General features: G+C 44.3%; 1 protein-coding gene across 1 annotated transcript in view; it reads right to left on the bottom strand.

The window, feature by feature from the left end:
• Positions 1-24,006, bottom strand: part of FAM168A (family with sequence similarity 168 member A) — an 80,020-nt gene that overhangs the window by 8,314 nt on the left and 47,700 nt on the right. Inside the window, exon 3 of the mRNA XM_039364731.1 lies at positions 871-951. Within this exon, the coding sequence (XP_039220665.1) occupies positions 871-951 (81 nt within the window). The remainder of the gene's footprint in view (positions 1-870; positions 952-24,006) is intronic.

Here is a 24,006-nt window from a genome sequence, read left to right as displayed (position 1 = left end):
TATGACTTGAGGATTTCAACTCCCAGAATTCCTGAGCCAGCATGGGGGAACTATGACCCCCCTTCATGACTCGTGGACTTCAACTCCCAGAATTCCTCAGCCAGCATGGGGGAACTATGACCCCCCTTCATGACTTGGGGACCTGAACTCCCAGAATTCTTGAGCCAGCATGGGGGAACTATGGCCCCTTCATGACTCGTGGACTTCAACTCCCAGAATTCCTCAGCCAGGCACGCTGGCTGAGGAATTCTGGGAGTTGAAGTCCACAAGTCATCAAAGGGCCAAGTTTGAAGACCCCTGGCTTAAAGCAAAGGGCTAAAAGTCTTAAGTAGGTACTTTTTATAAAAACTAAGGATGACATGTGGATAACAGCCCAACCGGTTTCGACGTGGAGCGAATGAAATACAGGCAAGGGAGAAATTTGGTAAGTGAGTTTTGTCCCATTTTACGACCTTCCTTGCCACCGTCGTTAAGTGAATCCACAGTTGCTAAGTTACGCACACGGTTGTTAAGTGAATCTGGCTCCCCCCCATTGACTTTGCTTGTGAGAAGGTCGCAAAAGGGGATCACAGGAACACCCCCTCCCTTCCAGGGAGACTGCGATCGTCATAAATAGGAGTCAGTTGCCCAGCATCCGAATTCTGATCCCGTGACCAGCGGTCGTTAGTGTGAAAAACGGTGGTAAATCACTTTTTTTTTCAGTGACGTCGTAACTTTGAACGGTCACTAAATGAACTGTGGTTAAGTCGGGGTCTATCTGGATCCCCTCGAAAAGCAGAACCACCCAAACAGAAAAAGGCAGCTGTACAACAACAGACAGGACGAACAAACCAACACAGCCACACATACAAAAACAAAACATCTGTTTACCTGGGGCATAACCTGGAGCAGTGGTTGTGTAGATGTTTGGGTTGTATGTGGGGGCTGCCGTGGGGTATCCTGTGGGATAACCTGGAAAGGGAAGAGAGTGGATGGTTTATTAGGCTGGAAGGAATGACTTTGTGTTTTTATTAATTTTTCTTTTCATACAATTCAGTTGTATTTATTCCATAAATGTTTTGCCTTGAGTTTATCATTCACCCGCACAAATTTAATTCCTAATCCTTTATTCTTTTCTCCAGCCACTGATAAAATAAGTCTCAACTTTTGAAAGTATTCTGTTTCTTCTGTTTCTTTCAACCTCGTTTAAGTAAGTCTGTCCATTTCTGCACCTTCTAGTATATTTTTTTTTTCAATTATTTCTTCCTCTGATGGTATTTCTTCATTTTTCCAGTATGGTGCGAATATGATTCTTGCCACTATTATCACATGTAAAATCAAGTATATACTTTGTTTAATCAATCTTTTCTGACATTACACTTAGTAAAAAAAGTTCTGGTTTAAAATCTACACGTTTTCCCAACGTCTTTTCTAGCCAAGTGTGTATTTTTGTCCAGCACCTCTTTGCTTTAACACGTGTCCACCATACATGATAATAAGTACCTGACTTACTGTATTTTTGTGCAACACCTCTTTGCTTTAATACGTGTCCACCATACATGATAATAAGTACCTGACTTATGTATGCATTTCCAACATCTATCAGGCATATTTTAAAACATTTTTGCTAACCTTGTATGAGCCAGCAGTGTGCTGCAGCTGCCAAAAAGCCCAACACAGTGCTAGGCTGCAATAACAGAGGGAGAGAATCAAGATAATGTGAAGTGTTAATACCACTTTACAAGGCCTGGGTAAGGCCACACTTGGAACCCTGCGTCCAGTTTTGGTCACCATGATGTGAAAAAGAGGTTGAGACTCTAGAAAGAGGGCAGAGAAGAGCCACAAAGATGATCAGGGGACTGGAGGCTAAAACATAAAAGGAACGGTTGCTGGAATTGGGTATGTCTAGTTTAAGGAAGAGAAGGACAAGGGGGGACATGATAGCAGCGTTCCAGTATCTCAGGGGCTGTCCCAAAGAAGAGGGAGTCAAGCTATTTTCCAAAGCACCTGAAGGCAGGACAAGAAGCAACGGATGGAAACTAATCAAGGAGAGAAACATCCTAGAACTAAGGAGAAACTTCCTTACAGTTAGAACATTTAACCAGTGGAACAACCTGCCTCCAGAAGCGGTGAATGCTCCAACACTGGAAGTTTTTAAGAAGAGACTGGACAGCCATTTGTCCGAAATGGTATAGGGTTTCCTACCTGAGCAGGGGGTTGGAGTAGATGACCTCCAAGGTCCCTTCCAACTTTATTATTATTATTATGATTATATTATTATTATTATTATTATATTATTATTATTGCTATTGCTATTACTACTACTACTACTATTACTACTACTATTATTATTATTATGGATCATCGCACAGTCAGCCAGATGTTCAGACTGGATTTGGCATTTTGTCTACCTATCGAGTCCTTACCCAGGACCTGGGATAGGCAGTTGTGGATGTTTGATGGTATTACAGATCTCATCGCAGGATGGAAGCAGTTCCTAGTAAGGCCGCCTTTTGCAATTGACTAATAGCGAATTTGTCAATGCCAATGGTGTTCAAGTGGTGCTCCAGTTGTTTTGGGATTGCACCCAAGGTGCCTATGACTATTGGTACTACCCTTGCGTGCTTTTGCCACAGTCTTTCTATTTCTATTTGTAGGTCTTTGTATTTTGTTATCTTCTCCAGTTCTTTCTCTTCTATTCTGCTATCTCCAGGCACTGCCACGTCCACTCTCCAGACTTTTTTGTCTTTCTTATCGACAATTGTTAAGTCTGGGGTGTTGTGTTGTATTATTATTATTGTTGTTGTTGTTGTTGTTATTATTATTATACAGGTTTTCTTTATAAGAAATTGACACTGTCAATCTGTAATTTCTTTCCCAGCAGTTCTGCCATTTGTCTAAAAATCTATGTCGTATCCAAAATTCTTGGCCCACGTTATTATCATCGTTTCTTATTTAACTTGTTCATTTTCCATTTTCAAATTCGGAAAGGAAGGAATGACTTTTACCGCAACACACAAAAACAACACACAAAAACAAAAATCAGCTGTTCCCAAGAGTCCTGCTCAAAGCAATAAGCTGTTGAACTGAGTTCAGACTCCCCCCCCCCCCCCGAAGAGGAATTAGACCTACAGAATAATGAGTCGCGCCAGCCCTGGCTTAATTTATTTATTTTAATTTATCGCGCTCTCTGCCATTTCTGGAGTGCCTTTGGAGAGTTGCTGGCCTACCTTTTATTTTATTTCAGGTGCCTCTCTCCAGCTCTGACGTTTCTCCAGACAGTTTCTGCTAATAAAATCGGCTTAACGCCTTTGGGAAGAAATATAGCAACTCTGAGGTTGTTGTTGTTGTTTTTTTCCAGGACACGGTTTAATCAAAATTGGGGCCGGGAGGAACAATGGCCGGTGGACACACAGACACACACACACCCATGCGCTCCGCAAATGCAGGAGTCTATAAAGAGGCGTTGCTTTCTTCCTTGTTTAGTAGGATATGTGAATACAATGGTATCTTTCCTGAGGGGTCCTTGGCGTATCTCTGAGCTGGGTTGTTTTCTTGCAGACGTTTTGTGACCCAGCTAGGAAACATCATCAGTGCCAGAAGGGAGGGGGGTTTGCGAGGAGGAGGAGGACAACGATGACGACAATGGAATCCTTGGTGCTCTCTGAACTTGGTGTTTTTCTTGCAGATGTTTCATTACCCAACTAGGTAACATCATCAGTGCTAGAAGGGAGTGGGGTTTGCAAGGAGGAGGAGGAGGAGAAGGAGGAGGAGGAGGAGAGGAGGAGGAGGAGGAGGAGGAGGAGGAGGAGGAGGAGGAGGAGGAGGAGGAGAACGACGACAATGGAATCCTTGGTGCTCTCTGAGCTTGGTGTTTTTCTTGCAGACATTTCATTACCCAGCAAGGTAACATCATCAGTGCTAGAAGGGAGTGGGGTTTGCAAGGAGGAGGAGGAAGAGGAGGAGGAAGAGGAGGACGACCCATCTTCAAAAATGACCACGGTTCGGAAACACTGCTCTAATATGTAAAGCCGGCTCAGTTGAGTTAATGAGACTCGTTCCCTGCTAGAATAAATAAACTCTTGATTCCAGGCGTTCATTTTTACAAGTGTGGCATTCAGCCACTAAATCAGGTTAATTAAAATCGGGCAACGGTTCGTTCTGGAGACGCTGAGGATTAACATGGAGAGCTTGTCCAGGCCTGGACCGCCGAAGCGTCCCAAGAGCGGGCAGGATCCTGGCAATCGAGCATCTGAGCTGCATTAACAGAAACCGGGCAGAGGCGTGTCGAATGCTAATAGGGAGTTTTTGACTTAAGCCGAGAAGAAAACTATGCACAGTTGCCAACCAGATGGTAGATCTGGAAGATTTTTTGATTCGGCTTCTGAAATGGCGCCCCGGATGGGTCCATGTTCATCGGTGCTTTTTACAGCCAGAACTAATGGAACTGCGACTCCCAGGATTCCATGAGAATGAGGGATTCTGGGAGATGTAGGCCTGGGAAGCGCCAGCAAGGGCCGAGATTCTGGGACAGAGACGGCATGTTCCAGAGGAGGGTCCGATGAATAGAATTGTTGTTGTTAGTTGCAAAGTCGTGTCCAATCCATTGCGACCCCATGGACCACGTTCCTCCAGGCCTTCCTGTCCTCTACCATCTTCTGGAATCCCTTTAAGCTCACACCTCCTGCTTCAGTGACTCCATCCAGCCACCTCCTTCTCTGTCGTCCTCTTCTTCTCTTGCCCTCCATTTTTCCCAGCATCAGGCTCTTCTCCAGTGAGTCCTTCCTTCTCATCAGGTGGCCAAAGTCCTTGAGTTTCCACTTCAGGATCTGGCCTTCTAAAGAACAGTCGGGGTTGATCTCCTCCAGGACTGACCGGTTGGATCGCCTTGCAGTCCAGGGGACTCGCAGGAGTCTTCTCCAGCACCAGAGTTCAAAGGCCTCCATTCTTTGGCGCTCAGCCTTTGTTATGGTCCAACTTTCACAGCCACAGATTGCAACTGGTAAAACCATGGCCTTGACTATACGCACTTTTGTTGGCAGGGTGACGTCTCTGCTTTTCAGTATGCTGTCTAGATTTGCCACAGCAAATGAATAGAATAGAATAGAATAGAATAGAATAGAATAGAATAGAATAGAATAGAAATAGGAACGGAACGGAAAAGAATAGAATAGAATAGAATAGAATAGAACAGAATAGGAATAGAATAGAATAGAATAGGAATAGGAACGGAACGGAACGGAAAAGAATAGAATAGAATAGAATAGAATAGAATAGAATAGAATAGAATAGAATAGAATAGGAACGGAACGGAACGGAAAAGAATAGAATAGAATAGAATAGAATAGAATAGAATAGAATAGAATAGAATAGGAATAGGAATAGGAACGGAACGGAACGGAACAGAACAGAACAGAATGGAATAGAACGGAATAATAGAATAGAATAGAATGGAATGGAATGGAATGGAATGGAACAGAATAGAATAACAGAGTTGGAAGGGACCTTGGAGGTCCTCTAGTCCAACCCCCTGCTCAGGCAGGAAACCCTATACCATTTCAGACAAATGGCTGTCCAGTCTCTTAGAATAAGTGAGCTGTTTCCATAACTAGAAGAAATGTTACAATTGGACAAGGTGAACACCCGATGGGTGGGGACAAGGGAGTCATTTGTTTAACTAAGCAAGCCTTCCAGTGGGGAAATCAGACGTGGTTTTGCTTCTTCCGTGCCAGTGTAGATTTTCAGTAAAGTATTATACCCAGGCTCTTCCAACTTGGCCCTTTGATGACTTGTGGACTTCAACGCCCAGAATTCCTCAGCCAGGCACACATGAGGAATTCTGGGAATTGAAGTCCACAAGTCCTCAAAGGGGCCAAGTTGGAAGTGCCCTGTATTATACTCTTAGTAAAATCCTGTCGCAGAAGTTTCTTTTTCTGGAAATGCCAACTGGACAGCATTATGACCCTTTTTTCACACACTCCCCATGAATGCTGCAACGGCCGTTGCACGTGAAAAACAGTCAATGCTAACCACGGTCACCTGAGCAGACACTTGGCAACTGGGTTTCATATTTATCATGGGGTCGCAGTGTCCCGGGGTCACGTCATTTCCCCCCTTTGTGATCTTCTGACAGGCAAAGTCAATGGGGAAGGGTAGATACCACCACTTCCTCCCCCCATCCTCCTCCTCCTCTTCCTCCTTCTCCACCACCACCATCCGCTCTTCCTCCCCTCCTTTCAAACACTGATGATATTACCTAGTTGGTTCATTAAATGTCTGCAAGAAAACAACCCAGCTCAGAGAGCACCAAGGATTCCACCATCAAAGCAGGGAGATGGGTGGTTAAGAAATATGAAAAATAAATAAACAGCAAAATTTGCAGTCCAAGAAAGTTGGGCGTGAGTGCCCTAGCAAACCATGGTTTATCAGCTCAAGATCCTGGCTTCCTTCCTTGCAACCGTTCCTCTTTGCTTGCCGGCCACGGGCAGTATAAATCACACCAAATAGAAACACCCTTCAAAGCAGCTGCAAAAATTCTGAGACTTTGAAAGAATCTCTGGTTCCACCTGAGCACTGCTCAATCAATCAGCGTTGAGCTGGAAGGGACCTTGGAGGTCTTCTAGTCCAACCCCTTGCTCAAGCAGGAGAACTGATGCCATTCCAGATAAATGGGTGCCCAGTCTCTTCTTAAAAATCTCCAGTGATGGAGCGCCCACGACTTCTGGTGGCCAGCTGTTCCACTGGTTAATTGTCCTCATCATCAAGAAGTTTCTCCTTAGTTCCGGGTTGCTTCTCTCCTTGATTCGTTTTTATCCGCTGTTTCTTGTCTTCCCTTCTGATGCTTTGGACCAGAAGTCCTCAACTTATGACCAACGCGGAGCCCAAAATCTCCATTGCTAAGCGAGACTTTCATTGAGCGAGTTTTACAACCGTCCTCGCCACAGCTGCGGTTTTTAAGCTAGTGACACGGTCGTTCAGCGAATTTGACTTCCTTGTTGACTTTGCTTGGCCAGAAGGTGGGGTGACGTGACCCCGGGGTCACGGCGACCATCATAAATATGAGTCGGTGGCCAGGCCTCTGAGTTTTGAACACCGGATCGCGTGGACACTGCAACGGTCGTACGAGGGGGAAACGGCCCTAAGTCCCTTTTCCCAGCACCTCGTTAACTTCGAACGGCCACTAAACACGCTGTTGCAAAGCGAGGACTACCTGCGTTTTAAGGTAAGGAACCGGACAAAACAGGGTGATAAATTTGGCGGAAAAGAAAGCAAAATATGCGGATCCAGCATTTGATTCACCGGGGGGGGGGAAACATCTGCCAGTTTTCTTGCTCCCCCCCAAATAAAAGCCGGATTTGCTGGGTAGGGGACAGCCAGCTGTGACATTGCTAAGTGTGTATATTGTGTGTCTAATTTCACGGGTGGTTACACCCTCGATCAAAAGCCACATTCCGAGACGCCCAGGAGATGCAATTAAATGTCAGAAATCTTGAATTTAGACATCTCGCCGGTTGATGAGGTGGGAAGTTATAACAGATGGGGAAGCAGGTAGCCCCCTCCCTCATTCTGGATGCACCTCAAGAGTAACGGGGCAGCCCCCTTGCCGGGGGAAAAGTGTAACACAAACTGCTATTTAGCAGCGGGGTGTGGGGAACAGCAGATATTCCCTGGGGCCAAAAATTCTCGCCAATCTGGCAAGGAGGCTGCGGTGACATTCTTTGTCTGCCGGAAAACAAAATGCAGACAAAGTTGGGCAACTCTAAAACAATTCCATGCGCAGAGGACAGAATGAGGGGGAAAAAAAATCACATCCCGTTTGACCTTGGACTGCCCGATTCCTACACCTTAGTTCAGTGTTTCTCAACCTTGACAATTTTAAGGCAAGTGGACTTCAACTCCCAGAATTCCACAGCCAGCATTGCTGGCTGTGGAATTCTGGGAGTTGAAGTCCACATGCCTTAAAATTGTCAAGGTTGAGAGACACTGCCTTAGTTGATTCCAGGCTGCCCAAATGTTCTTTCGGATAACCCTGGGCTGGTGCCAGCAAAATAATAATAATAAGGGTGCCTCCGTTAAGGCCACACTCGGAATGCGGCATACAGTTTTGGTCACCACGATGTAGAAAAGATGTTGAGACTCTAGAACAGTGATTCTCAACTTTTCTAATGCCGTGACCCCATAATACAGTTCCTCATGTTGCGGTGACCCCCAAGTGGGTGTGGCCACCAATAAGAGGGAGTAGGACAGCTAGGGAAAAGGGAAAAAAATGGCGGACAGCATGGTTTGGTGACCCCCGTGAAATGGTCATTCGACCCCAAATGGGGTCCCAACCCACAGGTTGAGAACCACTGCTCTAGAAAGAGGGCAGAGAAGAGCAACAAAGATGATTAGGGGACTGGAAACTAAAACATATGAAGAACAGCTGCTGGAATTGGGTATGTCTAGTTTAAGGAAGAGAAGGACGAGGGGGGACATGAGAGCAGTCTTCCAGTATCTCAGGGGCTGCCCCAAAGAAGAGGGAGTCAAGCTATTTTCCAAAGCACCTGAAGGCAGAATAAGAAGCAACGGATGGAAACTAATCAAGGAGAGAAGCAACCTAGAACTAAGGAGAAACTTCCTGACAGTTAGAACAATTAACCCCTGGAACCACCTGCCTCCAGAAGCGGTGAATGCTCCAACACTGGGAGTTTTTAAGAAGAGACTGGACAGCCATTTGTCCGAAATGGTATAGGGTGTCCTGCCTGAGCAGGGGTTTGGACTAGATGACCTCCAAGGTCCCTTCCAACTTTATCATTATTATTATTATTATGTCTAGTCTAATGAAGAGAAGGACAAGGGGGGACATGAGAGCAGTCTTCCAGTATCTCAGGGGCTGCCCCAAAGAAGAGGGAGTCAAGCTATTTTCCAAAGCACCTGAAGGCAGAATAAGAAGCAACGGATGGAAACTCATCAAGGAGAGAAGCAACCTGGAACTAAGGAGAAACTTCCTGACAGTGAGAACAATTAACCAGTGGAACAACCTGCCTCCAGAAGCGGTGAATGCTCCAACACTGGAGGTTTTTAAGAAGAGACTGGACAGCCATTTGTCTGAAATGGTGTAGGGTTTCCTGCCTGAGCAGGGGGTTGGACTAGATTAGGCAACGGACTCAAATTTATGATGTTTACGGCGCCCCACGATTGTGGGATCCCCTTTGGGGACCTTCTGACAAGCAAAGTCAATGGGGGAAGCCGGATCTGCTTAACAGCCGTGTGACTAGCTTAACAATTGCAGTGGTCCACTTAACAACTGTGGCAAGCAAGGTGGTAAAATGGGGCAAAATTCACTGAACAAACGTTTCACTTAGCAACAGAAACTTTGGGCTCAATTGTGCATGTGAGAGAGAGAGGTAACAGACAGACAGATGAAAGAGATCAGATAGATAGATAGATAGATAGATAGATAGATAGATAGATAGATAGATAGATGGATGGATGGATGGATGGATGGATGGATGGATGGATAGATAGATAGATAGATAGATAGAAGATAGACAGACAGACAGACAGGAGAGATAGAGAGAGATAGGAGAGATAAGAGAAATGATAGACAGACAGATGAGACAGATAGATAAAGATAAGTAGATGATAGAGAGGTAGATGGAAAAGTAGATAGATAGATAGATAGATAGATAGATAGATAGACAGACAGATATAGATGGATGTATGATAGGTAGAGAGGTAGCTAGAGAGATGATAGATAGATAGATAGATAGATAGATAGATAGATAGATATAGAGAAATGAGATGAGAGATGATAGAGAGATAGGCAGACAGAGAGATGATAGACAGACAGATGAGATAAGAGATGATAGACAGAGATAGATAGATAGAAAAATAGATAGATAGATAGATGACTAATAGATGAAAGAGATGAGAACTGATGGATGATGGGTTGATAGAGAGAGGGTGGGTGAATGGATGGGAGGAGATATGGATGGATGGGTGGGTGGGTGGATGGACAAATGTATTTAACCATGATAAGGCATACCAAAGATCCACCATCCCAACCCAGCACATCTTCCATGTCTCGGCATTAAATCCTTGACCATGACGGCTTCTTTTTCAACTGGCAAACGTCCAGAAACCACCTCCAGTTTGGACGGCCGGATCATAACAGCATTAAAAGTGCTCTTTTAATTTATGAATGCAAGACAGAAACTTTGGGTGAGTTAAAATCTCAGGCAGATATACAGTGTGTGTGTGTGTATACAGTACATATACATACGTACACACACCCCTATTTATATAGTTTTTTTTAAGGGCTAAGCTTTTCTGCTGCCTTCAGATGGCGGCTGTAATAAGTGGCACTCAACCGCGCTGCATTTAATTTCATAACTCTTCTCTCCAGTTTTAAATTCTTTCCTGCGGCATTTAATTGCTTTCCTAATATCGCCAATATAATCTTTCCCCCTCCCCCTGGTTGTCGCAAGGATTATGGCCAAATAAAAAAAGACAAAGCTCCATTTTATTAATATGGAAATCTGAAATTCACTTCCATGCTCAACTTAGGGAAGGTTCCCGCGCTGCACTTCGTTCTCATTCTTCGGAGGATTATAAATGGACAGAATAATAAAACCTGGCTTGAAGATCAGAAATCCTGGTTTTGATTGACGGACAGATGTCAAGAGGCCGACAAGAAAAGCGAGGAGGGCAGGAGGTGGGAAAAGAAGAGACTGACGCTGTCAAGAGACGTTGAGCACTAGAAGAGCAGCTGGTCCTCATTTTACGACGGGAGCGCAGTCCAAAATCTCCACAGCTAAGAGAGACAGTTGTTAAGTGGGTTTTGACCCATATTACGACATTTCTGGCCACCGTCGTTAAACGAATCACCGCAGTTGTTCAGTGAGGAACACGGTTGTTAAGTGAATTTGGCTTCCCCCATTGACTTTGCTTGTCAGAAGGTCGCAAAAGGGGATCACGTGACCCCTGGGAAGTTGCGACTGTCGTAAATAGGAGTCAGTGGCCAAGTGTCTGAATTTTGATTATGTGACAATGGGAGGCTGCAACGGTCGTTAAATGTGAAAATAAGTCACTTTTTCAGCACTGTTGTGACTTGGAACGGTCACTAAATGAACTGTTGTTAAGTCAAGGATTACCAGTATTAAGCTACCGTACTTTCCGGCGTATAAGACGACTTTTGAGAGCGTTGAAATCGGCGCCGAAGTCAGGGGTCGTCTTATATACCGAATCGTCTTATACGCCGGAAATAACGGTAGTTTCCGGCGTATAAGACGACTTTCTAGGCATGCGACTCGGCGTCGAAGTCAGGGGTCGTCTTATATGCCGGGTCGCCTTATACGCCAGAAAGTACGGTACTCATACTACTTACTGACAAATTTTGGCCTCCTCAACACCTCGACAATTTTGCTCCGGCAGGAGCTGTCAAGGATGAGTCCTACTGCACAACCATCTAAACATGAGCCAACGTTGTGCGGCATCAGCCAAAAAAGCTACTACAATACTACAGTAGTGGCCAAAACTGTGGAAACCTTTTGGGAAAAAGGGTATTTTTGAGGTTTGATGGCTAATAACACCACTTTTTTTTTGGAGCAGTACCATAAAATTGGAGGTAGTGACAGATTTGGAGGTAGTGACAGATTTTATTTTTCTGGGCTCCAAGATCACTGCAGATGGGGACTGCAGCCAAGAAATTAAAATACGCTTGCTCCTGGGGAGGAAACTATGGCAAATCTAGACAGCATACTAAAAAGCAGAGACATCACCCTGCCAACAAAAGTGCGTATAGTCCAGGCCATGGTTTTCCCAGTTGCAATGTATGGCTGTGAAAGTTGGACCATAAGAAAGGCCGAGCGCCAAAGCATGGAGGCCTTTGAACTCTGGTGCTGGAGAAGACTCCTGCGAGTCCCCTGGACTGCAAGGCGTTCAAACCGGTCAGTCCTAGAAGAGATCAACCCCGACTGCTCTTTAGAAGGCCAGATCCTGAAGTTGAAACCCAAATACTTTGGCCACCTAATGAGAAGGAAGGACTCACTGGAGAAGAGCCTAATGCTGGGAAAGATTGAGGGCAATAGAAGAAGGGGACGACAGAGAAGGAGATGGCTGGAGGGAGTCACTGAAGCAGGAGGTGTGAACTTAAATGGACTCCAGAAGATGGTAGAGGACAGGAAGACCTGGAGGAACGCTGTTCATGGGGTCGCGATGGGTCGGACACGACTTCGCAATTAACAACAACAACAACCATAAAATTGTATATCAATGGAAAGATAATTTAATCAAGAATGTAATGCAACAAAGTTGGCTCAATTATCTGTACTGCGTTCTATGAAATGTTATAGCCAAATAACCAGAAAAAGGAAGCACAACTTGCTTAGGTTGATCTCAGGTAGCTTTCCTTCATCTGATGGTAGCCAATGAGGATGAATGTTTAGAGAGCCAATCGAGTGTCCTCTTGTTTTGGCCATAAGCCAATCAGATCACAGCAGGATCCGGTGATTGATGTCATGTATTGAAGCCGAGAAGAGGACATTTGTCAGGGTGTTATGTGATGGCTATCAAGTGGGTTGGGATATTTTATGTTCTTTCATTGAGTGAGCTTGTAAAACGTCATAAAATTAAAGCCATGGTGCAAAGAGTTGACTGGTTGCCCAGAAAGCGATGTAAAATAGTATTATTAAGTGAAAGAGGCCACAGTTGTAAAGAAATTAGAAGAAAAATGGGTGGAAACTTAACCAAAGGTGGCATTTCTACTGGACACTTTTCCCAAAAGGTTTCCACAATTTTGGCCACTCCTGTAGGTCATATTAAAAGAGAGATAGAATTGAGATCACACCAAGTAATAGTACCACTTTGTAAAGCCCTAGTAAGAGCACACTTAGAACACTGCATCCAATTTTGGTCACCCCAATACAAAAAAGATGTGAGGAGTTTGGAAAGAGTTCATGAAAGAGCAACAAAGATGAGGAGGGGCCTAGGAGCTATAGCCTACGAAGAACAATTGCGGGAACTAGATACACCAGATCTACTGAAAAGAAGGAGCGGGGTGTGGGTGTGACATGATAGCAGTCTTCCAGTATATCAGGGGCTGCCCCAAAGAAGAGGGAGTCAAGCTACTCTCCAAAGCGCCTGAAGGCAGGACAAGAAGCAACGGATGGAAACTCATCAAGGAGAGAAGCAACCTAGAACTAAGGAGAAACTTCCTGACAGTGAGAACAATTAACCAGTGGAATGGGTTTCCTTCAAAAGTTGCGGGTGTTCCAAAGCTGGAAATTTTCAGGGACAGGACATCCATTTGCCTGGAATGGTATAGATTAGATTAGATTAGATTAGATTAGATTGAGAATAGAATAGAATAGAATAGAATAGAATAGAATAGAATAGAATAGAATAGAATAGAATAGAATAGAATAGAATAGAATAGAATTACAGAATGCAAGAATAGAATAGAACAGAACAGAACAGAATAGAATTACAGAATGGAATGGAATGGAATAGAATAGAATAAGAAATAGAATAGAATAGAATAGAATAGAATAGAATAGAATAGAATAGAGAATAGAATAGAAGAATAAAATATAGAATAGAATAGAATATAGAACAGAATAGAACAGAAAATAGAATAGAAAATAGAATAGAATATAGAATAGAATAGAATAGAAAATAGAAAATAGAATAGATGGAAGGAACCTTGGAGGTCATCTAGTCCAACCCCCTGCTCAGGCAGGAAACCCTATACCATTTCAGAAAAAGGGCTGTCCAGTCTCTTCTTAAAAACTTCCAGTGTTGGAGCATTCACTGCTTCTGGAGGCAGGTGATTCCACGGGTTAATTGTTCTCACTGTCAGGAAGTTTCTCCTTAGTTCCAGGTTGCTTCTAGGATTGGATTAGATGACCTCCAAGGTCCTTTTCAATTCAGTTACTATTACTGAGGTAGGCATCTGAGATAAACCCGGTTAGGAACTGGGGAAAGTTGTACATCACAGAGAATATATGGTGTAACAGCACATCTTCACGGGGCCCCCGGAGTGTGACAGCAGCAGGTGCTCCTAGTGGGACCCAAGGACAATGATTAAGGGATGTGATACTTATAACAAATGTATGATGTCCTGTTGTGCGGGTTTGATACCACTCTCCGTGGCTTCCAGGAAGACTTTCGTTTTTATTTTCCGCCGCCGTGAATCGGTGGGGAGCGCAACCACAGAGGAACAGGGATCTGCAATCTTGACAACTTTAAGACTTGTGGACTTCAGCTCCCAGAATTCCTCAGCCAGACACACGTCCCTGGCTGAAGAATTCTGGGAGTCGAAGTCCACAAGTCATAAAAGGGCCAAGTTTGAAGAGCCCTGCTCTTGAGTAGTCTGCATTTGCCTGGATATCTATAGAAGGGCAGAAACGAGGCAATGCAGATGATCAGTGAAAAGAAGCTTTACATTGATGTGGTTACAATTTGCAGAAACATGAGAAAAATGTCTATATTGGATTGTCGTTGATTTAAATAACTGAACTGTCAATTTAAGGTTGGCGAAAGAGAATATTATTGGAAGAAAAGGAAGCCAAGTATTATACAGACTATAGAAAAGAAAGAATAAAATAGAATAGAATAGAAATACAGAATAGATTAGAATAGAATAGAAATACAGAATAGACTAGAAAAACAGAACAGAATAGAAATACAGAATAGAATAGAATAGAATAGAATAGAATAGAATAGAATAGAAATAGAGAATAGAATAGAAATAGAGAATAGAATAGAATAGAATAGAATAGAACAGAGTAGAGTAGAGTAGAAATATAGAATAGAATAGAAATACAGAATAGACTAGAAAAACAGAATAGAATAGAAATACAGAATAGAATAGTATAGAATATAGAATAGAATAGAAGAATAGAATAGAATAGAATAGAAATACAGAATAGAATAGAAATACAGAATAGAATAGAATAGAATAGAACAGAGTAGAGTAGAAATATAGAATAGAATAGAAATACAAAACAAAACAGAATAGAATTAGAATAGAGCTGGAAGGGACCTTGGAGGTCTTCTAGTCCAGCCCCCTGCTCAAGCAGGAGAACCTATGCCATCTCAGACAGGTGACTGTCCAGCCTCTTCTTAAAAACCTCCAATGATGGAGGTACCCATGATATCTGGTGGCAAGCTGTTCCACTGGTTAGTTGTCCTCACTGTCAGGAAGTTTCTCCTTAATTCCAGGTTGCTTCTCTCTTTGATCAGCTTCCATCCATTGTTTCTCGTCCTGCCCTCTGGTACTTTGGAGAATAATTTGACCCCCCTCTTCTTTGTGGCAGCCCCCCAATTACTGGAACGCTGCTATCATGTCTCCCCTATTTCTTCTTTTCTTTAGACTGGCCAAACCCAAATCCTGCAGCCCTTCTTCCTATCTTTTGATCTCCAGACCTTGGATCATCTTAGTTGCTCTTCTCTGAATTTTTTTCCAAACTCCTATTTCCTGTCCCACAATCCTCAGCCAGCCTCCCAAGGTCGATCTCTCCTTTCTGGAGCTACAGGAACCACTCAGCCTGCCCTGCCATGGGATTGAGGGGGGGGGGGGATGGATGGAGACTTTGAGCTTCTTCAAATGTCTCCCCAGCGGGCACCAGGCTGACCAGCAGGCACCCAGCCAGCTGACTCCCTCAATGCCCCAGGAAGGGGGCCAAGATAGTCGGCCAGCTTCAGCACCAACTGGGAGGGTCAACCGGTGGGAAGAAAGACCCCAACTGGCTTCAGACACTGCCAGGAAAAGCAACCCCAGGAAGTCTTAACAACTGGACACGACAACCGTTATAAATACAGGCCACTCGCCAATGTCCGAATATTGATCCCCGTAACCATTGGCATGCTGCAACGGCCGTAGGTGTGGACAACAGTCATCAATCATTTTTTTCAGCGCCGCTGTTCCTTCGAACGGTTGAGTGGTTGTGAAGTTGAGGATTTCTTGTATTTCCAGCAAGGCTTCGAATTTGGGCAGGAAAGAGGGAAAGATTGGATGATCTCTGACAAAAATCAGAGAACTGGGGTAAATTTGGCACCAAATGCACAACTCCTAGCTAGGACATATAAATAGGAGCCAGCAGTGTGCTGCAGCTGCCAAAAAAGGCCAACATAGTGCTAGGCTGCAATAACACAGGGATAGAATCAAGATCACGTGAAGTGTTAATACCACATTACAATGCCTTGATGAGGCCACACTTGGAATACAGCATCCAGTTTTGGTCACCACGATGTAAAAAAGATGCTGAGACTCTAGAAAGAGTGCAGAGAAGAGCAACAAAGATGATTAGAGGTCTGGAGGCTAAAATATTATAAGGAACGGTTGCTGGAATTGGGTGTGTCTAATTTAACGAAGAGAAGGACGCGGGGGGGGGGGGAACATGATAGCAGTCTTCCAATATCTCAGGGGCTGCCCCAAAGAAGAGGGAGTCAAGCTATTCTCCAAAGCGCCTGAAGGCAGAACAAGAAGCAACGGATAGAAACTCATCAAGGAGAGAAGCAACCTGGAACTAAGGAGACAGTTGGAACAATTAACCAGTGGAACAACCTGCCTCCAGAAATTGTGAATGCTCCAACATTGGAGGTTTTTAAGAAGAGACTGGACAGCCATTTGTGTGAAATGGTAGGGTTTCCTGCCTGAGCAGGGGGTTGTTATATGTAAAATAGTATTATTAAGTGAACAAGGCTACAGTTATAAAGAAATTAGAAGCAAAATGGGTGGAAACGTAACCAAAGGCGGCATTTCTACTGTACACTTTTCCCAAAAGGTTTCCACAATTTTGGCCACTACTGAATCTTCAAGGACTGAAATATCATTTTTCCTGTCAGCAGAGGGACGTGAGCTTTCTTAGCATCCGATGCAGAAGTGCACAAAGAAACATCCGTATGAACCAAATATTGCTGACTCTGGTCCAATGGAATTATTGGACCGAGGAGAAGCCTCTGTGATGAGTCCTTATCGTGACGTAATTGCTTGGCAAAAGGGGAATTTCACAGTGGGATAATCACAGCATAAGCAAAAAGGTAGGTGGGAGTGGGAGAGATCCTGAAGGATATCTAACGTGGTCTTTGTGATGGTCAGACCAGAGATTGAACCAGGGCAAGGGTAGGCAACCTTGGCTCTTTTATGACTCGTGGACTTCAACTCCTACAATTCCTGAGCCAAGTATGGGCTCTTTACGACCTGTGGATTTCAATTCCCAGAATTTCTGAGCCAACAACTATGGCCCCCTCATGAGCTGTGGACTTCAACTCCCAGAATTCCTCAACCAGCATGGGGGAAACTATGACCCCTTCATGACTTGTGGACTTCAACTGCCAGAATTCCTGAGCCAGCATGGGGGAACTATGGCCCCCTCATGACCTGTGGACTTCAACTCCCAGAATTCCTGAGCCAGCATGAGGGAACTATGGGACCTTCATGACTCGCGGACTTCAACTCCCAGAATTCCTGAGCCAGCATGGGGGAACTATGGCCCCCTCATAACCTGTGGACTTCAACTCCCAGAATTCCTCAGCCAGCACGGGGGAACTATGGCCCCCTCATGACCTGTGGACTTCAACTCCCAGAATTCCTCAGCCAGCACGGGGGAACTATGGCCCCCTCATGACTTGTGGACTTCAACTCCCAAAATTCCTCAGCCAGCATGGGGGAAACTATGGTCCCTTCATGACTCGTGCACTTCAACTCCCAGAATTCCTGAGCCAGCATGGCTGAGCTTGGAAACCTCTCCCTTCCCCTCAGCATGGCTGGCTCAGGAATTCTGGGAGTTGAAGTCCACGAGGCATAAAAGAGCCAGGGTTGCCTACCCCTGAACCAAGGGTAGGAAACTATGGACCCTTTACAACCTTTGGACTTCAACTCCCAGAATTCCTGAGCCAAGTATGGTCCCTTTACAACCCGTGAACTTCAACTCCCAGAATTCCTGAGCAAACCATGCTGGTTGGCTCAGGAATTCTGGGAACTGAAGCCCCCAGGTCACAAAGAGGCCCCGGTTGCCCACCCCTGGATTAAACCACACATAGATGGGGATGTTTAGAGAATAGCCAAGTCTGCAGAATTCACTCATTTAGCTATACCTGGACCTGGATAGAGGGAGGAGAGAAGAGGGTGAGGGAAGGGCAAGCAGAAAATAACCATACTTTTTTAAAAGGAAAGAAAAAAAAAACCTATCTCTGAATTTTGCAGTTTGACTCCAAGTGCAGAGAAATACTAAAATCCTGGCAAATAAAACGGTTCGGCTGCAGGATTAGAATTCACCATCGCCTGGTAAGGGGTCCAAAGTCACCTAGCTGGCTTTCACGCCTAGGGCGGGATTAGAACTCGCTTTCTGACACACTAAATCAATGGGGAAGCCAGGTTCGCTTTACAACCGTACTATTCACTTCACAACCGCAGCAATTCACTTAACGACGGTGGCCGAGAGGTCCCAAAATGGGTCAAAACTCACCCAACCGTCTTGCTTAGCAACGGAAACGCTGGGCTCAAATTGCGGCCGTAATTCGAGGACCACCTGCATGGCTCCAATTTCCGTCGGTCAGCGAGACATTTGTTAAGCGAGTTTTGCTCCGTTTTACGACCTTTCTCGTCCACCGTTGTTAAGTGAATCACCGCAGCTGTTAAGTCAGGGAATCACCGCAGCTGTTAAGTGAACCCGGCTTCCCCCGTTGACTTTTGCTTGTCAGAAGGTCGTAAAAGGGGGGAGGAGGTCAGGCGACCGCCGGGACAGGGCAACCCCGTCATAAATACGAGTCAGTTGCCAAAGGTCTGGATTTTGATCACGTGACCGTGGGGATGCTGCAACAGTGTGAAAAACGGTCATAAGCCACTTTTATCAGTGTCGTTGTAACTCTGAACGGTCACGAAATGAGCCGTTGTAAGTCGAGGACTGCCTGTATGTCCTTCAGAAGCCCTATCTGCTATTACGTTACCCTCGCTGCTGTGTCCGTCTACCTTTCCCTGCAAAACATTGTGTAAAACTGGGGCAAGCGGCAATTAACAAACGAGAACTCCCGCTATTTTTAATTACCGTTTTTGCTTTTAGGGGGCATCAACAGCCTGCCCTGACATTAGTAAAGGGAACGTTTCCTACAAGTATCTGGGGATTATCTTAAGCGATGCAATTCTCCAAAGGAGCAGCCAATGAGAAGAACTCATGGTCCCCCCTGAGGACGGCAAGGGTTATCAAAGATGATCAAGGGACTGGAGGCTAAAACACATAAGGAACGGTTGCTGGAATTGGGTCTGTCTAGTTTAACGAAGAGAAGGATGAGGGGGGACAGGATAGCAGTCTTCCAGTATCTCAGGGGCTGCCCCAAAGAGGAGGGAGTCAAGCTGTTCTCCAAAGCGCCTGAAGGAAGGACAAGAAGCAACGGATGGAAACTCATCAAGGAGAGAAGCAACCTGGAACTAAGGAGAAACTTCCTGACAGTTAGAACAATTAACCAGTGGAACAACCTGCCACCAGAAGCGGTGAATGCTCCAAGACTGGAAGTTTTTAAGAAGAAACTGGACAGTCGTTTGTCTGAAATGGTCTAGGATTTCCTGCTTGAGCAGGGGGTTGGACTAGATGACCTCCAAGGTCCCTTCCAACTTTATTATTATTATTATTATTATTATTATTATTATTATTATTATTATTATTATTATGGATCATCGCACAGTCAGCCAGATGTTCAGACTGGATTTGGCATTTTGTCTACCTATCGAGTCCTTACCCAGGACCTGGGATAGGCAGATATTATTATTATTATTATTATTATTATTATTATTATTATTATTATTATTATTATTATTATTATTATTATTATTATTTTCTCTACAGGGAGTCCTTGACTTACGACCACGCCTGAGCCCCAAATTTAGGTTGCTAAGCGAGGCATCTGTCAAAGGATTTTTTTTGCCCCATTTTACCATCTTTTCTGTCACCGTCGTTAAGTCAATCTCTGCAGTTGTTAAGAGAGCAACACGGTTGTTAAGTGAATCTGGCTGCCCCATTGACTTTGCTTCTCAGAAGGTCGCAAACGGGGAATCACGCGACCTCGAGGAAACTACAACCGTCGTATGTACATGCCAGTTGCCAAGTGGCAAGTCATGAAGAGGCCATAGTTCCCCCATGCTGGCTGAGGAATTCTGGGAGTTGAAGTCCATGAGTCATGAAGGGGCCATAATTCCCCCATGCTGGCTGAGGAATTCTGGGAGTTGAAGTCCGCAAGTCATGAAGGGGCCTTAGTTCCCCCATGCTGGCTGAGGAATTCTGGGAGTTGAAGTCCGTAAGTCATGAAGGGGTCTTAGTTCCCCCATACTTTCTCAGGAATTCTGGGAGTTGAAGTCCACGAGTCATGAAGAGGCCATAGTTCCCTCATGCTGGCTCAGGAATTCTGGGAGTTGAAGTCCGCAAGTCATAAAGGGGCCATAGTTCCCCCATACTTTCTCAGGAATTCTGGGAGTTGAAGTCTGCCAGTCATAAAGGGGCCATAGTTTCCCCACGCTGGCTGAGGAATTCTGGGAGTTGAAGTCCACGAGTCATGAGGGGGGGCTGGCTCAGGAATTCTGGGAGTTGAAGTCCACGAGTCATGAAGGGGCCATAGTTCATGCTGGCTCAGGAATTCTGGGAGTTGAAGTCCACGAGTCATGAAGGGGCCATAGTTCCCCCATGCTGGCTCAGGAATTCTGGGAGTTGAAGTCCACAAGTCAAAAGAGCCAAGGTTGCCTACCCTGGGCTAGAATGTGGAGTGGAGAAAAAGACACACGCACAGACCGACACGCACATTAAAAGCCAGCATTGCAAATTCAGCGTGGGTGGAGGCAGAAGACAGAGTGAAATCTCTTTTATATTCACTGTGCAACGGCCTTTACTTACAAACGTAACTTGCCAGTGCCAGCTTTTCTCAGCAAAATGTCAATTTCCATATCTCCCACCTCCTTGTCAAGCTTTGCTCCACAAGATTTTAACCTTACAATGTTCCGTGGAATATTACCCATAAGGAGAGCAAGCAGGCAGAGAGACGACAGACGCTTCGCCCACTTTTGAGAGGATGGCTTTGATGCTAAAACTCTGTAATTTTTGTTTAGTTTTAGGGTTAAAATCCGAAAACTAATTTATCACAAAAAAGATGTTGAGAGAGTGGAAAAAATTCAGAGAAGAGTAATTAAGATGATCCAAGGCCTGGAGACTAAAACATACGAAGAATGGCTGCGGGACTTGGGTTTGGCCAGTCTAAAGAAAAGAAGAAATAGGGGAGACATGATAGCAGCGTTCCAGTATTTGGGGGGCTGCCACAAAGAAGAGGGGGGTCAAATTATTCTCCAAAGTACCAAAGGGCAGGACGAGAAACAATGGATGGAAGCTGATCAAAGAGAGAAGCAACCTGGAATTAAGGAGAAACTTCCTAAGAGTGAGGACAATTAACCAGTGGAACAGCCTGCCTCCAGAAATCATGGGTACCTCCATCATTGGAGGTTTTTAAGAAGAGGCTGGACAGTCACCTGTCTGAGATGGTATAGTCCTCCTGTTTGAGCAGGGGGCTGGACTAGAAGACCTCCAAGGTCCCTTCCAGATTCTATTCTTATTCTTTCCTATTCTTATTTCTATTCTTATTTCTATTCTATTCTATTCTATTCTATTCTTATTCTTTCCTATTCTTATTTCTATTCTATTCTTATTTCTATTTTATTCTACTCAATTCTATTCTTATTTCTATTGTATTGTATTGTATTCTAGTTTAATTTTTGCCTTCCATGTACTTATTTCTATTCTATTCTATTCTATTCTATTCTATTCTATTCTATTCTATTCTATTCTATTCTTATTCTTTCCTATTCTTATTTCTATTCTATTCTATTCTATTCTATTCTATTCTATTCTTATCATTTCCTATTCTTATTTCTATTCTATTCTATTCTATTCTATTCTATTCTATTCTATTCTATTCTATTCTATTCTATTCTATTCTATTCTTATTCTTTCCTATTCTTATTTCTATTCTATTCTATTCTATTCTATTCTATTCTATTCTATTCTATTCTATTCTATTCTATTCTATTCTATTCTACTCTATTCTTATTTCTACTGTATTGTATTGTATTGTAGTTTAATTTTTGCCTTCCATGTACTGTGTGAATATGCTCTAGTATAGGGGTCACCAACCCTTCTGGGTTGGCGTCTCGGTGGGAACGGGAGGGACAGGCACCTTTATGCGCGCATGCGCACACACGCAAACGTGGCTGCGCATGCGCGAACAGGGCTGTGAGCATGCGGCGCTCCACACATGGGGCTGCTAGCACCGGTGCGTAGCATGCGGCTCGGCCAGCACCAGCGATAGACTCACTGCTCCAGGCTCAGCTAGCGCCAGAACAAGGACAGGGGCCAGGCACTGATGCAGCCCGGTGGCCAAGAGGCCACGGCCCTGTAGAGGGCCACAGCGCATAGGTTGGGGACCTCTGCTCTAGTAAATACACCCAGCTAACACATATCCCCGAAGGAGCAAGGAGGCTGCTTTCTTCCCATTAATCTTCCGAGTTTGTTAGCATGTCACACTTCCTCCATTGCTATGACAATCTGCTATTAGATTACTGAAGTCCCTGCACAGGCAGCTATTTTTAGTTGGTTTGTTTCTCCCTTGGAGACCCCCGTGGAGTGAAAAATCCCCTGCAACCCCTAGGATGGACAAACGTCAAGGATAGGCCCTAATCCATTGACTTCTGCATGGGGGGGGCGGGGGGGGGGGGCTTAAGCTCCAGGACTTGCTCCAGTGCAGGGGCATGGTGGGTCTTTTGCCTATGGAGATTCTCGGTCGTCCAGGCGATGGCTGTGCCGAAGGTGCTTTTTTCCAAAAGGCCACTGGACTTTGTCGTTTCCTTGAAGGCCTTTCGCTTCCCAATCCAAGAAGCTTCTTCAGTTCTGAAGAAGAACTGAGGAAGCTTCTTGGATGGGAAGTGAAACGTCTTCCAGGAAAAAAAGAAAGTGCAGTTGCCTTTTGGAATGGAATAGAATAGAATAGAAAATATGGAATGAAATAGAATAGAGTAGAGTAGAGTAAAGTAGAGTAGAATAGAATAGAACAGAAAATATGGAATGGAATGGATTGGAATGGAATGGAACAGAACAGAACAGAACAAAACAAAACAGAATAGAAAATATGGAATGGAATGGAATAGAATAGAAAATATGGAATGAAATAGAATAGAGTAGAGTAGAATAGAATAGAAAATATGGAATGGAATGGAACAGAACAGAACAAAACAAAACAAAACAGAATAGAAAATATGGAATGGAATGGAATTGAATAGAATAGAAAATATGGAATGGAATGGAATAGAATAGAATATAGATTTTAGATGCATAATCAATTATTCTATTCTATTCTATTCTATTCTATTCTATTCTGTATTTCTCCTCTTTTCTCTTCTCTTCTGTAATTCTATTCTATTCTATTCTGTAATTCTATTCTGTAATTCTATTTTCTATTCTACTCTACTCTACTCTACTCCACTCCACTCCACTCCACATATTCTACTCTATAGTCTACTCCACTCCACTCCACTCCACTCCACTCCACTCCATTCCATTCCATTCTATTCTATTCTATTCTATTCTATTCTATTCCGTTCCTATTCTATTCCTAATTCCTAATTCCTAATCTATTCTGTTCTGTTCTGTTCATTCTATTCTATTCTGCCTCAAATGTTTCAATAATGCCAAACAGGTTCACTGAAGCTAAACTGGATTCTGGTTTGTTTTGTTTTCCCCCCTCCCTCCCCCCCTCCCTCGCAAAGCCAGAAGTCTGATAAATCATCTCCAACCACAGAGGAATTAAGATTCCAGGCCCGTCTCCGGTGAGACGAAAAGAGGATGAAAGCCCTCAAGAAAACAAGAGGAAGAGAAGCAGGAAGGCCTGTGTGCGCACGGAAGTCACGCGTGTTGATCGCGTTCCTTCTCCGAATTAATTTGGGAACCTGAAACGAACAGCCTGAAACCTAGGAGTGATGTTTTAGTCCCTGTCCGTTATGTGGTTTAAAAGGAA

The sequence above is a fragment of the Crotalus tigris genome, unplaced genomic scaffold, assembly GCF_016545835.1.
Source record: "Crotalus tigris isolate CLP2741 ecotype Arizona unplaced genomic scaffold, ASM1654583v1 scf7180000019840.826796, whole genome shotgun sequence".
Lineage (NCBI taxonomy): Eukaryota > Metazoa > Chordata > Lepidosauria > Squamata > Viperidae > Crotalus > Crotalus tigris.
Note: the sequence above shows the minus strand (reverse complement) of the source record. Positions and strands in the feature narration are given on the sequence as shown.